Source organism: Tetranychus urticae, chromosome 1 (genome assembly GCF_039701765.1).
Source record: "Tetranychus urticae isolate SD_2017Ah chromosome 1, NJAU_TeUrti_SD_1.0, whole genome shotgun sequence".
Taxonomy (NCBI): Eukaryota; Metazoa; Arthropoda; class Arachnida; order Trombidiformes; family Tetranychidae; genus Tetranychus; species Tetranychus urticae.
Genome location: NC_142958.1, coordinates 30408855 through 30421271, shown reverse-complemented (window position 1 = coordinate 30421271; position 12417 = coordinate 30408855). Strand labels below are relative to the sequence as shown.

The 12417-nt window shown below is 33.1% G+C and overlaps 3 protein-coding genes and 1 long non-coding RNA gene across 19 annotated transcripts in view; 2 read left to right on the top strand and 2 right to left on the bottom strand.

Annotated features, from left to right (window-relative positions):
- Cadps (calcium-dependent secretion activator 1) overlaps positions 1-3085 on the bottom strand; it is a 31094-nt gene extending 28009 nt beyond the window's left edge. For 7 of the 16 annotated variants that reach the window (XM_089268904.1, XM_089268920.1, XM_089268915.1 and 4 more), the window contains exons 1-2: positions 2345-3073; positions 398-2049 (exon numbers count right to left, since the gene is read on the bottom strand). In XM_089268904.1, coding sequence (XP_089125030.1) covers positions 398-1528 — 1131 coding nt within the window. In that variant the 5' untranslated portion in view covers positions 1529-2049; positions 2345-3073. Of the gene's footprint in view, positions 1-397; positions 2050-2344 lie in introns of all 16 variants that reach the window. The other 9 variants (XM_089268936.1, XM_089268934.1, XM_089268892.1 and 6 more) reach the window with 6 other exon arrangements.
- A 1773-nt stretch (positions 3086-4858) lies between these two features.
- LOC107361686 (uncharacterized) lies at positions 4859-7496 on the bottom strand. The gene is made up of 3 exons (XR_001568549.3): positions 7172-7496; positions 6795-7028; positions 4859-6543 (listed from the first exon to the last, which is right to left on the bottom strand). It is a non-coding gene; the product is annotated as an uncharacterized LOC107361686 (long non-coding RNA).
- Positions 7497-7632: 136 nt separating this feature from the next.
- Pgd (phosphogluconate dehydrogenase) lies at positions 7633-10603 on the top strand. The gene is made up of 7 exons (XM_015928537.3): positions 7633-7834; positions 8032-8107; positions 8226-8370; positions 8717-8936; positions 9028-9550; positions 9690-10046; positions 10149-10603. Exons 1-7 carry the CDS (start codon positions 7824-7826, stop codon positions 10266-10268), a joined length of 1452 nt encoding a protein of 483 aa, XP_015784023.1. The 5' UTR covers positions 7633-7823; the 3' UTR covers positions 10269-10603.
- A 210-nt stretch (positions 10604-10813) lies between these two features.
- Positions 10814-12333, top strand: MED27 (mediator complex subunit 27). Its single transcript, XM_015928538.3, has 4 exons — positions 10814-11320; positions 11408-11811; positions 11889-12032; positions 12121-12333. Exons 1-3 carry the CDS (start codon positions 10879-10881, stop codon positions 12021-12023), a joined length of 981 nt encoding a protein of 326 aa, XP_015784024.1. The 5' UTR covers positions 10814-10878; the 3' UTR covers positions 12024-12032; positions 12121-12333.
- The last annotated feature ends 84 nt before the right edge of the window (positions 12334-12417 follow it).

The window sequence follows — 12417 nt, the reverse complement described above, 5'->3', positions numbered from 1 at the left end:
AACGGATTGAAAATCAATAATAATAAATTGTGAAACTTGAATGGTGAATCAACTGCTATTGTTACCATTGAATTAGTTTGTTCATCATATAATTATATTTTTGCTGAGAGTGACTAAATATTATATTAAAGATATTGAAGATACTATTCAACACTAAAATAATACAACTGCCAATAAAGGACAAACATTGCAATCACTATTATTATCATAATCATTAGACTGTATTTTTGCTTTTTGCTTGCACTTTTACCTGACAAGGTTTCGGTAAAAGGTTGAGAGTTGAAACAAGTTATTGTTAGTAACATTAATTGAAGGGTCACAGGAAGAAAGCATGATAAGTATTGCAAGTAATTGTTTGAAAGCAATTTACTAATTGGAAGAGGTTACAAGAGCTTACCTGAAGAGCATTGTAGAGCAATTGATGTTCAAATTTTTTAATATTTAAAACATGTTGAAACATGTCGTACAACTGTTCTTTGGTTAATATCAATTCAGAGGCAAGACCTTGTTGTTGAGCGGCTACTTGGGATCGACTTGGAGCTGGCTTTTTGGTGTCTTCATCGCCTCTAATGAGAACCTCAAATTTGGACATCCACGAGTTGAGAACCGTTTCCTTGGAAAGACCATCAATCTCGGGTAGACTTTTGACTCGCTTTTCAATTGATGACTTGAATATGGATCGGAAATCGTGTAAACTCGATGCTCCAGAGGTGACCATCAGTAATGCTCGGTCAGATCGTAAAAAACGTTCATAGTAACCCTGGACTGCCTGGACAAAGGCTTCATCACAGGGTAAACTTGTATCACCTTTGAGAAAACTGGTGAATCGGTTGATAATTTGTTCCAATTGAGATTTGTTCACCTTTAAATGGCGTCTAGACATGTCGGTGGGTTGTTTAGCGTTAAATGGATAAGATATGCATCGAGTAACCAGGACATACAGTTGAAGGCGCACTTTACGATCTTGCTCTTCCTTTTCAGCGCGATCATTTTCATCGATTCGACTACCAACCAGTGAATTGGCATCAGATCCACCACTGGCACTACCGGCTCCATCTCTATTGGTTAGACTATGGCCTGAAACGGAGCCTGAACATGAACCCATTCCAGTCGTTGCAGGTCCAGATGTACCAAGAACATTGGATCCAGTTGTTGCTTGGCCTGCAGATATAGAGGCAGTTGTTCCGATGGACAAGGTTGATGAGGGTGATGGTGAAGGAGACACGGATCGGGACAACAGTGACCCTGATCCTCGAGACCCGGTAACATTGAGACGATCATTGGAGACTGAGCGAAGTGTTGAATTTCCTGAATCAGATATTATCATTCCAGATATTGCTGGTGACACCGATCGAGGTCCACCTGCTCCACCACCGCCACTAACATATAATCCTGTAGATCCAATGGATCCACCGAGGCTTGAGCTTCCTCCAGGATAGGAACCATCTCGGGTTGAGTTTGATAAATTGTCTGAATCTTCATGGCCCAACTCGTCGTTTTCATCCTCGGATGATGATGGTTCCAACATGTTAACAGTTTAGTTTGTTTGGCTCTTCTTTGAAAGGACACAATTTAACAAAAACGTAACTCTTCAAATGTAACTCTGTATATAGTGTGATTCCTAATTATAATATAATTCCGTAAGGTGATTACACTGAAACACAAATGTTTTGTTGATCCTGTGTTGTAATGATAACAGGCCAGTTAACTTGACTCCATTAATGTTGACTGTTTTTCACTTGCATCAGGTAAAGTTGATTGATGTGAAATCCGTTATTTACTTAGGAAGAGAAGAAAAAAAAATAAAACAAATGGTTTGATTTAACTTTCTCTTCTTCCCTTCAACATTACTAAACATGAGGATGATAAATGATGATGATGGTAAGATAAAGATGGGAATGTTAATGATGATAATGATGGTGATGTTGATGGTGATGATGATGACATCAGCAAGCAATTATCAGCGATAACTAATGAACCACATGAGTGTAAGTGAGAAAAAAACAAAGAAAAGAACTGAACAGAACAGCAAACCAAATACAGACACTGCTAATAAAATGGTAAGAAATAAAAAAAAGGAATAATAAAATGATATTAAAATCGATTATTGACACACTATACACGTCATTGTAACATTAGATCATCATAATTAACATGTGTATTCGCATAATTATCAATACCAATCACCAAAAAATGGAGAAAAAATAATGCATTTAAGTGTTTTCCACTCAACAAAAGAAGAGGTGAAAAGATGTTAGGCAAAAATTTGAAATATTGAACACACGTATAAGATATATCTTTTGAATAATGATGATAATGGGTTGATCAATGAATAATAACTTACTGAATCTAAGTGACAGTTAATTGAACATGAAAGCTCAAATGCAAAAATTTGCAATCATTGATTAAAGATGGTTAAAGGCACAAAAATAAAGCAAAACAAAACAATAACATGAAGGGTTATAATCCGTTTGATAGTCAGACGATAATGTTAACAAAACAGAGAAAACCAGATTTTTGAAATAATTAAAGGTAACATTAGAATCTGGTTTTTTTTATAGTTGAATTTGATCTCTGCAAGTTGACTGATTTAACAATGAACAATACAAAATTAGAGTTGAAGAAAATAAAATTGAAATCTCTAACAAATGGCTTGATAATCTGGTTATTGGCGCTTTCGATATAAATGGCGTTGTTTCAACTTTTGTTGAACCCAATGCTAGGCAATAGAGAAAGGATTCCAATTGACTGTTGACCGGTGCAAAAAAAGATGATGATAATGACAATGGTGAGGACAATAAAGATTCACAAATGATCATCATTCCCAATTGTTGTCAAAATATCTTACAATTTGAAACCAGAAATCATGTTTGAACAGTTGCATATAATTTACGCTTCCAGCTTTTGCTGTTGTTGTCGATGATGATGTTGATGATATTTCTTTTGCTACTACTACTTTAAATATACACATATACATATACTATCTATTGTGTAACGATGAGATAAAACGGTAAAGATGTTCAATAAACAGTTAACTGAATTGTGATTGTTCAGTGAAACAACTCACAAGGCTTTTACCAGATCCCATGGAGTTGAAAAAATACAGCAGAGGGAGTCAGTCGATTATTGTTGTTATGGTAACTCTTGGTTGGCTAACAGATGAACAAGAAGATGATTATTATTATGATCATGGATGATGATCATGAAATAGACAGAGTAAAGGACAAATAGATATAAAACACATACACATTGGATCGATGAAAATGATGAGCGCATGAAGATGAAGAAGGCCTTACCGATTTTTACCTTTCCAAAACCAATATCTTATTCAACTCTGAACCATTTTCAAGACTCTCTCTCCTTTGGTAAGACATTTTTTTGCTTTACAATCATGAATATCATTGTTATTATGTTTACCATTTTATATTTATATTATCAACCATTATTTATTATTAATACCTGATTAAATTGTAATTTAAAAAGGTTAAACTGAATAGTAAGAAGAAAAAGGAAAATCAAAATTATGGCTGAACAAAAAAGAGATTCAATGTCAATGGGTTTAACCATTTATCAATACAAATACACTAGTTTCACGGATAAGTTAATTTTTGATCAGCGCCGTCTACTATACTACCAATGGTATAGTTAAGCATCTTACTACTTATTGTAGAGGGCGCTGATCAAAAATTAACTTATCCGTGAAACTAGTGTACAACACATTGTCAGTGTGGATATAAATATGGGTCTGTATTTATTAACACCGGCTAATGTTAATCAACCAGTCGAGCTATATTAAGTAACTCATTGCTTCCGTGAACAGGTTGTGTAAATGAATGCAGATTAACTGAATATTGTATACAATTAACCAGCATTACCTTGAAATCATCACCAGAAAACAAAAAAGCTTCAAGTTAAGCTTAAACAGAAACCCAGAGATTCAAGTTAATCCAACCTTGAACCATATTTTAACGGTATTGACATTAAAACCGATTTCAATTGTTTGTCAACACCAATTTTAATGGTCCATCCAATGATTTAATTGACTAACGCTAAGGTATGCCAGAGAAGCTATTAGGTTATAGTTGAATCCGGTGAGATTAAAGTGTAGGTGTTATCATAAGTTAAATTCACAGGTTCAATTAACATAACAATAATCATTGTAATGGCAATTGGGAAGTGTTAAAGGTAAAATGCATCCAGGGTTAGAGTTGATATTGACCCAGTAACCTAAATAGATGATGATGAATGAACGAAATAAGTAAAATCTCATTTTTCAGCCGCATTTGGCTATTGATTAAAGTCTTGATTAGTTAACAATCAAATCTTCCACAGCAATTTAATCGGTTAAAGCTCTGGTTCAAGTCTCTCTGGTTTTGGCTTTGCTTTATTTTGGCTTTGCTTTAAGATTTGTTATTTGCTTTTCTGGTTTTTTTGGGTTCAATGTTGATTTTTTTAAAGACATGTGTGATAATTTAAATTTAAGTGATTTATTGACAGTCTATTGATGCATTTTAATTGAATATTATTATGTTGATTGGTGCAAACAAATGAGATAATTGTTACAATTGAACTTGACAGCTGAGTTGAAGGTAATGATTGTAACACTTGGTGCTTATTAAATTGTACTTGTTAAGTATACATGTCAATGTTAATGTTTGTTGATAACAATAAGGTATTAGTGTAATCAACAAATCAAAGTGTTTAATAATGGTGAAAGGTCGAAGTTGAGTTACAACAAAAAGTTGAAGCTATTTCAAGTAACTTTCATCATTATTATTGCAATTACGATAATTATTGGCAGCTTTACTCAAAAGCTAAATGGTGTCAGTGCTGATTCGTAATCAAATTAAACAATAAATTTCAAGAAAAGTGGAAATTTTAATAAAAATTCATTGAAAAAGTGGTTCTTATTTTCAATATTGAAACCTTTACACCAAACAGATTTACTGGTTCACTGATATTTTTTGCTATCATCTAAATCTTGTTTTCAATCATAATTTTGATGAATTTACGCATTGATAATTAAAATAGATCCATCGATGAAGGGTTGAAAATAATCTAACGATCTAAACAGTGAAAGTTGATTTGAAACTTCCCATCAATGAATCCGGTACAAGTGAGGGTTAAAATGACCTCAAACATCCTCCAACATTATGATTAACAGGCAATATCAATTTAAACATCCGTTGAAATCTAATGATTATTTGGTTGATCATTTGAAAGCTTTACAATAATTAATCATTGGACTCAAAGATAATAAAAAATATTGTTTCAGGTTGAAATGTTGATTCTTTGCTTTTCCTTGATTGTTCAGGCCAATTGATGTTATGATTGTTGCTTTGTTTTTCTGGTTTTCAAGTCCAAGCTGTTCATAATTTTGTATCAAATATTCAATGAAATGATCTAGTTCTTTAATTAATCAGGAAAGTTAAGGTAAAGGAAATATCCATTTCCTATTTATGGTTCAATTTTGATTCTCCTTTGGCGTAAATTCAGTAGGATTGACGGATAAGGATGTTTGTTAATTTATCAATCCATTTCAATCAAATCCATGTGACCAACAGCAGACTGTAATTTTTTTCAGGTCAATTTCGATCAATAACGTAGAACAATTTATGATCAGTTGAATGTGTGATGATCCATAAAATTTGTGAAAAAATCAATATCCAGTTGAGTTTTTTTGTAAATTCAGGCATCAGCTTTGGCTTGATAATAGTTTCAATTATTATTAGTTTTTCCAGTTTCCAAATGGAAATTTCCTTATTAGCTAATCAACCAATCCTTGTAATATTTACAACATTAATAATCAATTTATTGATGAACCTTATTGAGTTAGTATTGCTTGTATTAGACGTATTTTTATTAATGTTTTAATAAAAATGTCATCTTGAATAACCAATGGAAGAGAGAGAAATTATTTGTCTCTGAAAAATGCTCAAGAGTAATCATCTAATGGTTTTTTGCTCTTGGTAAATCTAATTTAACCTAATATGATCAACTGGTTGAATATACGTCAAGTCCATTAACGAGTTTAGCTGAAATCAACCGATTCTGCAATATTGAAGCATTCTTGCCATATTAAACCATCTGATAGCCTTTTATAGTTGAGTTGTCTACGATTAGCCTTCAAGAGCAGCGCATTGGTGAATTTAGTTCAATCAAGACGATATCTTGAATAGCACAAGAAAATTTTTACATAATCCAAGTTATGTTGGTAAATTATTTGATCAGGTTGGCTAGAACGGTGAAAAAAGCGTCAATGATGTTGGTTTTGCTGAATTTGAGCGTGCCTGCTTTTGGTCTCCATGGATCGATGAGCTAATAAATATCGAAACAGACTTTGATTCAATAAAATCTGTTTTAATTGTCTTTTCCTGCTTGCAATTTTTTTTCCTGATTTAACAGGGAACTCCTTTGGTCGTTAAAGGAAAATGGCGATGACGATGTACATGATGATTGCAGACGTCAATCTCCGTTCAATCTTTTTGGCTATTTATAAATTTCCTGGATCGATTACCAATTATGTGACCAATTACCAGCTATCTGAAAAGGTAAGATAAAAAAAATGGAATGAGTCGAACAGAAATCAGGTTATTATGTTGATTGTTGTCAAAATTTATGGTTATTGACATCAAAGGTCATGAATAACAATCACCAGCTAACAATAAAAAAATGTAGATTATATTCTTAAAAGTTTGTCTATTGGGAGAAAAATCAGTCTTTTCCTGTAGCATTATGCGATTTGAATGGTTGAATTTATTCAATACACTTTGAAAAACAAAGCTTATTCTTACCATAAGTTAAAGGTCGAAATGTATTTCAAAAAACAACAACACCAACGATCAATCATTAACAATAGAACCAAGAAATATCCGTTTGACCGAGCAAAAAGTGTTTTTTTGGTGATAGTAATGGTTGCCTTTATCCTATCAAAGCTTCGCAACAATCAGCCGATTGTTTACCAGGGTTGACATAACCCCAAACCTTTAGATTTTGTTCCTTCCATTAACAGGTAACCTGACTTTAACCTATTCAGAAGAGTAAAACAAACAAGTTAAATACCTAAATTGTAATGAGTAATTTGTAATGTAAAAATCAGTACATTGTGATAAGCATAAAGAGAAAGGGCAAAAGAGAGGGAAAAGGATAAAATGTTATAATGTGTACTTACGGTTTACCGATTGTTGAACATAAGATGATAAAAATAATGTTGATATTGACATTTTAGGTGATGATAATGATGATTATGAAGAGTAGGTAATTAGGTAAAAGAAAGGGATGAAAGAAAGAAAGTCAACTTGTCATCCTCTTGTCATATGTTTTGGATTCAAGGTCAGTAAGGAGGGAGTTTGAAAATCACCAGAGTGGGTAGGACTTTGGGTGGCTTGGTAACGGTAAAGGGAAAGCAATTTTATTACTGGATTGTTGTTTATTGGTTAGGAGTTTATAGTGAAAGGGGAGAATCGAGGAAAGAGGGAGATTTAATTTGAAAATGTTCCTCTTGTTGTGTCTTGATTGTTGAATTAATAATTGAACCTGCAACTGGATTAGATGTTTGATTGAAGGTTATTTTTTTAAACACCAGTTGAACAATTTATCAGACACCAACAAAATATTTATTCATTGTCAATCTTGTCAACGGCGAACAGTTCTTTCCTCGCTTTTTACATTCACACAACACTACTCAGCATTTGTCAACTCTAACTGTTCTTAATATTTTTTTATTCATTTATTAAATTAACCAAATCGTAATTTTATTTCACCCTTTTCTGTGTAACCCTTTTATACATTTGAATTTCTGTTGTTAAAATTAACCGGAAAATATGTCTGAAAAGTAAGTTCACTTGACTACCAGCTATTTTAAACCTAGTGATTATGTTTACCAACTGACTGAGATTTTTCTCGTTTCTTCCTCTTCGTCTATTCTCTCTGTATTTTCTGGAATTCTGGATTATTTTTTCCTGTTATTTACCTATGACTGGACATTGGTTTTAACGAATTTGCTAAACATCATGGCGATTTCACCCACAGAGCTGATATCGCTCTCATTGGATTGGCTGTTATGGGCCAAAACCTTGTTCTCAATATGAATGATCATGGTTTTAAGGTGAGTTTGTTGATTATTTTTTTAGTTTAATGGACTGGTTTAAGTTTTGTTTTAATCTTAGGTCTTATTCAAAGTAAATTAATCTAATTATTTAAACGCATCTTCATTTTTCTTTTAGGTATGTGTTTATAATCGTACCGTTGAAAAGGTAACCCGGTTTCTGGAGAACGAAGCTAAAGGAACTCAAATAATTGGAGCTAAATCACTTGAAGACATGGTTTCTAAGTTAAAGAAACCCAGGAGAATTATGCTTCTAGTTAAAGGTTGGTTTGTTTGATTGTTGGTTATATTGATTGGTAAAGTTAATGAAAAAAAATGAGATGCTGATTATTGTAGATATCAGGTCAATTTTAGGTTTGTGTTAGGGTTGAGAGTTTGGTGAACCTACATTAAGAAAAAGTGGTTTGCCCATTCTAGAAAGATGATGACGATAATGAGAGTGGAGGTCAGAAGAAGAAGCTAATTCTAAAAATATAATTAAGCTATACTAAATTGATGTTCAATTTTATCTTTTAGCCTGACCTTGATTTCAATCGATTAATTTCATATCTGACCTTACATTTTACATTTGCAATTATTTAACTTATTTCATTTCTGCCCATTTCATAGCTGGATCCGCTGTAGACGATTTTATCAAGCAGTTACTTCCTTTCCTGGAGAAAGGTGATATCATCATTGATGGAGGAAACTCAGAGTATCAGGATACTCAGCGTAGGTGCAACGAACTTAAATCCAAAGGGTTACTTTTCATTGGAACCGGTGTTTCTGGTGGTGAAGAAGGTGCTCGTTATGGACCATCTCTTATGCCTGGAGGACACGCTGATGCTTGGTAAATATACTGCTTATATTAAATTACAGCTCGGAATCCAATTTTTTTTCATTCTAATCATCTATTTTATTTCTTTTAATACTTTATCAAGGCCACATGTTAAAGACATATTTCAAAGTATCTCTGCAAAAGTTGGAGATGATCCTTGTTGTGATTGGGTTGGTGACGATGGCGCTGGACATTTTGTTAAAATGGTTCACAATGGTATTGAGTACGGAGACATGCAGCTTATCTGTGAAGCCTACCATGTCATGAAAGACGGTCTAGGATTGAGTTGTGATGAGATGGGCAAAGTTTTCGATGAATGGAACAAGGGTGAACTTGATTCGTTTTTGATTGAAATCACTGCTGATATTATGAAATACAAAGACTCCGATGGTTCACCTTTAGTAAATAAAATTCGTGACTCTGCTGGACAAAAAGGAACTGGTAAATGGACTGCAATCTCAGCTTTAGAGTATGGTATGCCGGTTACTCTTATTGGAGAATCAGTGTTTGCTCGGTGTCTTTCATCATTAAAAGACGAAAGAGTAAAAGCTAGTAAAGTACTGAAAGGACCTTCAGAAACATCATATAAAGGAGATAAAAAAGAGTTCATTGAGCATATACGAAAGGTAAGTGAAAGATAAAGTCTTTTTTTCATGCATTTAGGATTAAATCTTTGTGTGAACAGAAAATTTTCATCCCTTTATCATTTGAATAAGCTAATCATAGATATTCTCTTATCCTCTCTTTTTTAATGACATGTATTAGGCTCTTTATGCATCAAAGATAATCTCATATACTCAAGGATTCATGCTTCTACGTGAAGCAGCTCGTGAATTGAAATGGAAACTTAATTATGGCGCAATCGCTCTCATGTGGAGAGGTGGCTGTATTATTCGTAGTGTTTTCCTTGGTAACATTAAATCAGCTTTCGATAAAGATCCAACTTTAACGAATCTTTTGATGGATCCATTTTTCCGTGATGCTATTCATACTTGTCAACAATCATGGAGATATGTTGTATCGCAGTCCGTTCTTCTTGGTATTCCAACTCCTGCCTTTAGCACTGCCCTGGCCTTTTATGATGGTTACAGATCAGAAAAGTTGCCTGCAAATTTAATTCAGGTAATTGAAAATTTCTTTTTGCCATGAAATGTGTTACCCATTATTGTCTTTTGATTCATTTCTAGTTCACTCATTTACTTATATTTACTGATTTCTATTTAGGCTCAAAGAGACTACTTTGGCGCTCACACTTATGAATTGTTGTCCAAGCCTGGCGAGTACATTCACACAAATTGGACTGGACGTGGAGGATCAGTTGCATCAACAACTTATACTGCATGATTTAAACATAATGTTAACGTTTTAAATTAATATAATTGTTGTTTGGTAACCATTCCTTGTTATACAATTATTTTGTAACGTTGATCAAACTTGGAACAAGTTAATTGTTTGTAGCTTCTAATACACCTACTTATTTTAAAGATATTTTCAATTGAAAATAAAAATATAGGTTGAAAACAAGAATCAATAAATTAAGATGATGATCAGATTATTTGTGTTAATGGTGGAAACATGTAATGAAGAAATGATATTTTTGTGGATAAAGATGAAATACACTATTGTAACAATAAAATATATAATAAACTAATAAGTCAATAAATGATTGAGAATAATTACGTGATCCAATCGTAACAACTATATTTTATGAGAAATCAGCGGAGTTTATCTAAACTATTTGCACAATTAGAATTAAAATTTTAATAAAATAACAAAGTTTAACAAATTATAAATTTTGAAAATTTTCAGTCGAACTGTGAAATGGGATCCGATACTTGTGAATAGGTTATTACTCGATATTGGTATCTGTCAAACAGCTGATGAGTTTTGGCGTCCAATCCAACCATTTTACTTTTCTTATTTTTTAATTATTTATCTAGTGTTTGTTAACATAATGGCTGAAATGATCAATTTAGATGCTGTTACTGAAGGTCTTAGGACAATCGCAAGTCTAAGGAATGGTGTCAGTGATTTGTTTAAATGTTTAACAGAAGGTGTTGGCGGACCGGTAATCGATCCATACTCTGGTCAACCAAAAACAAGTGACAATGAACCAACAGAAGAAGCTGAGAAACAATTTCTAGCTGATGTTCAAGGAATTGTTGAAGGCATCACAAATAAAATACTCGTATTAGAAAAATCATGTGATCTTCTGTCACATCCAACTGCTCAAGTAAGTGTTCAGTTGAGCCTTTTGGCACAAGACCCAGCTCTTGAAAGGAATGGTGTTTATAAATCCGTAGTTTCCTGTTACCGTTGGTGTGATCGAATGCACGATTATGTGACTCAAGCCTCGCATATTCTGAACCAAAATATTTGTCGAAGAAGTACAATTGGTAAGTAAATTAAGTCAAGTTAAATGCTCAACGTACATGCATGAAATCAAATTTTGTTATATTTTTTTACTTTCTATTCTTTTCTAGCCCTAGACCCTCTTCAACGAATACTTATACCTGGTGGGATCGGACGAAGATCATCATTTGCTACGATAAATACACCTTCTAGTCAAATTGATGCCTTTTTCAACAATTTATCTCGAATTCACCCAAATGTTACCCTCGAAATCAGTAGGCCTTTTGGTGCACCGACAGTTGTATTTATAACATTAGATCGTATTCTTAAAGGTTGTTTACTTTTACATGGTCTCCTGATTGAATGGGTCATAGTTAAAGGAATAAATGAAGAATTCAAAACGGCTGATGGTACAGTTGATATTTGGTCAGATTCTAGATATGAAGTTTTTAGGAAAATTAGTGATCATTGTAACTCAGCCACATTGAATTTTGCTACACCCGTTCATGTTGATCTTGCTGTTCGATCTTGGCTGGTAAGGCAATTTAATTTTTTACTTCTCTTGTATTCAACAATCGTATTTATATTTTTTCACATTTTATTTCATCCCAGAATTGGTTCGTGAATTATAATACCCTTTTTACCAAGCCATGTCGAAAATGTAATCATCGATTATTGGATGCATCCCCACCAACCTGGCGAGATTTCCGTACTGCGGACTGTTATCATGAAAAATGTCGTCCTTGAGTTAAGAAGGTGATAAGAAAACTGATTCGTTTTGAATACATATCATTATTATTTTGGGGTGTCTGAATTTTTTCTCCTTTCTTTCAAACCTTGACAGCTCGCCAAAGAAAAACCATTCCATCGATTAAAATATACAATACAATTGTAACTACCATCATATTTATAATACTGAACAGCAATCATAACCCGGATGAATTATTCAAGAAATCAAATCAGACTTTTAAATAATGTTTGCAAATCATTTGTTTAATTGTCTCATGTGCTTTTTCTACTATTTTTCGGACTAATAAACATAAATCCCAAATCTGTACATTTTGCGCCATTCTTAACATAATGTTAAATTCAATAAATTTTAGTGAAAATTATTTCGTTATAAATTACAAAATAACCTCTA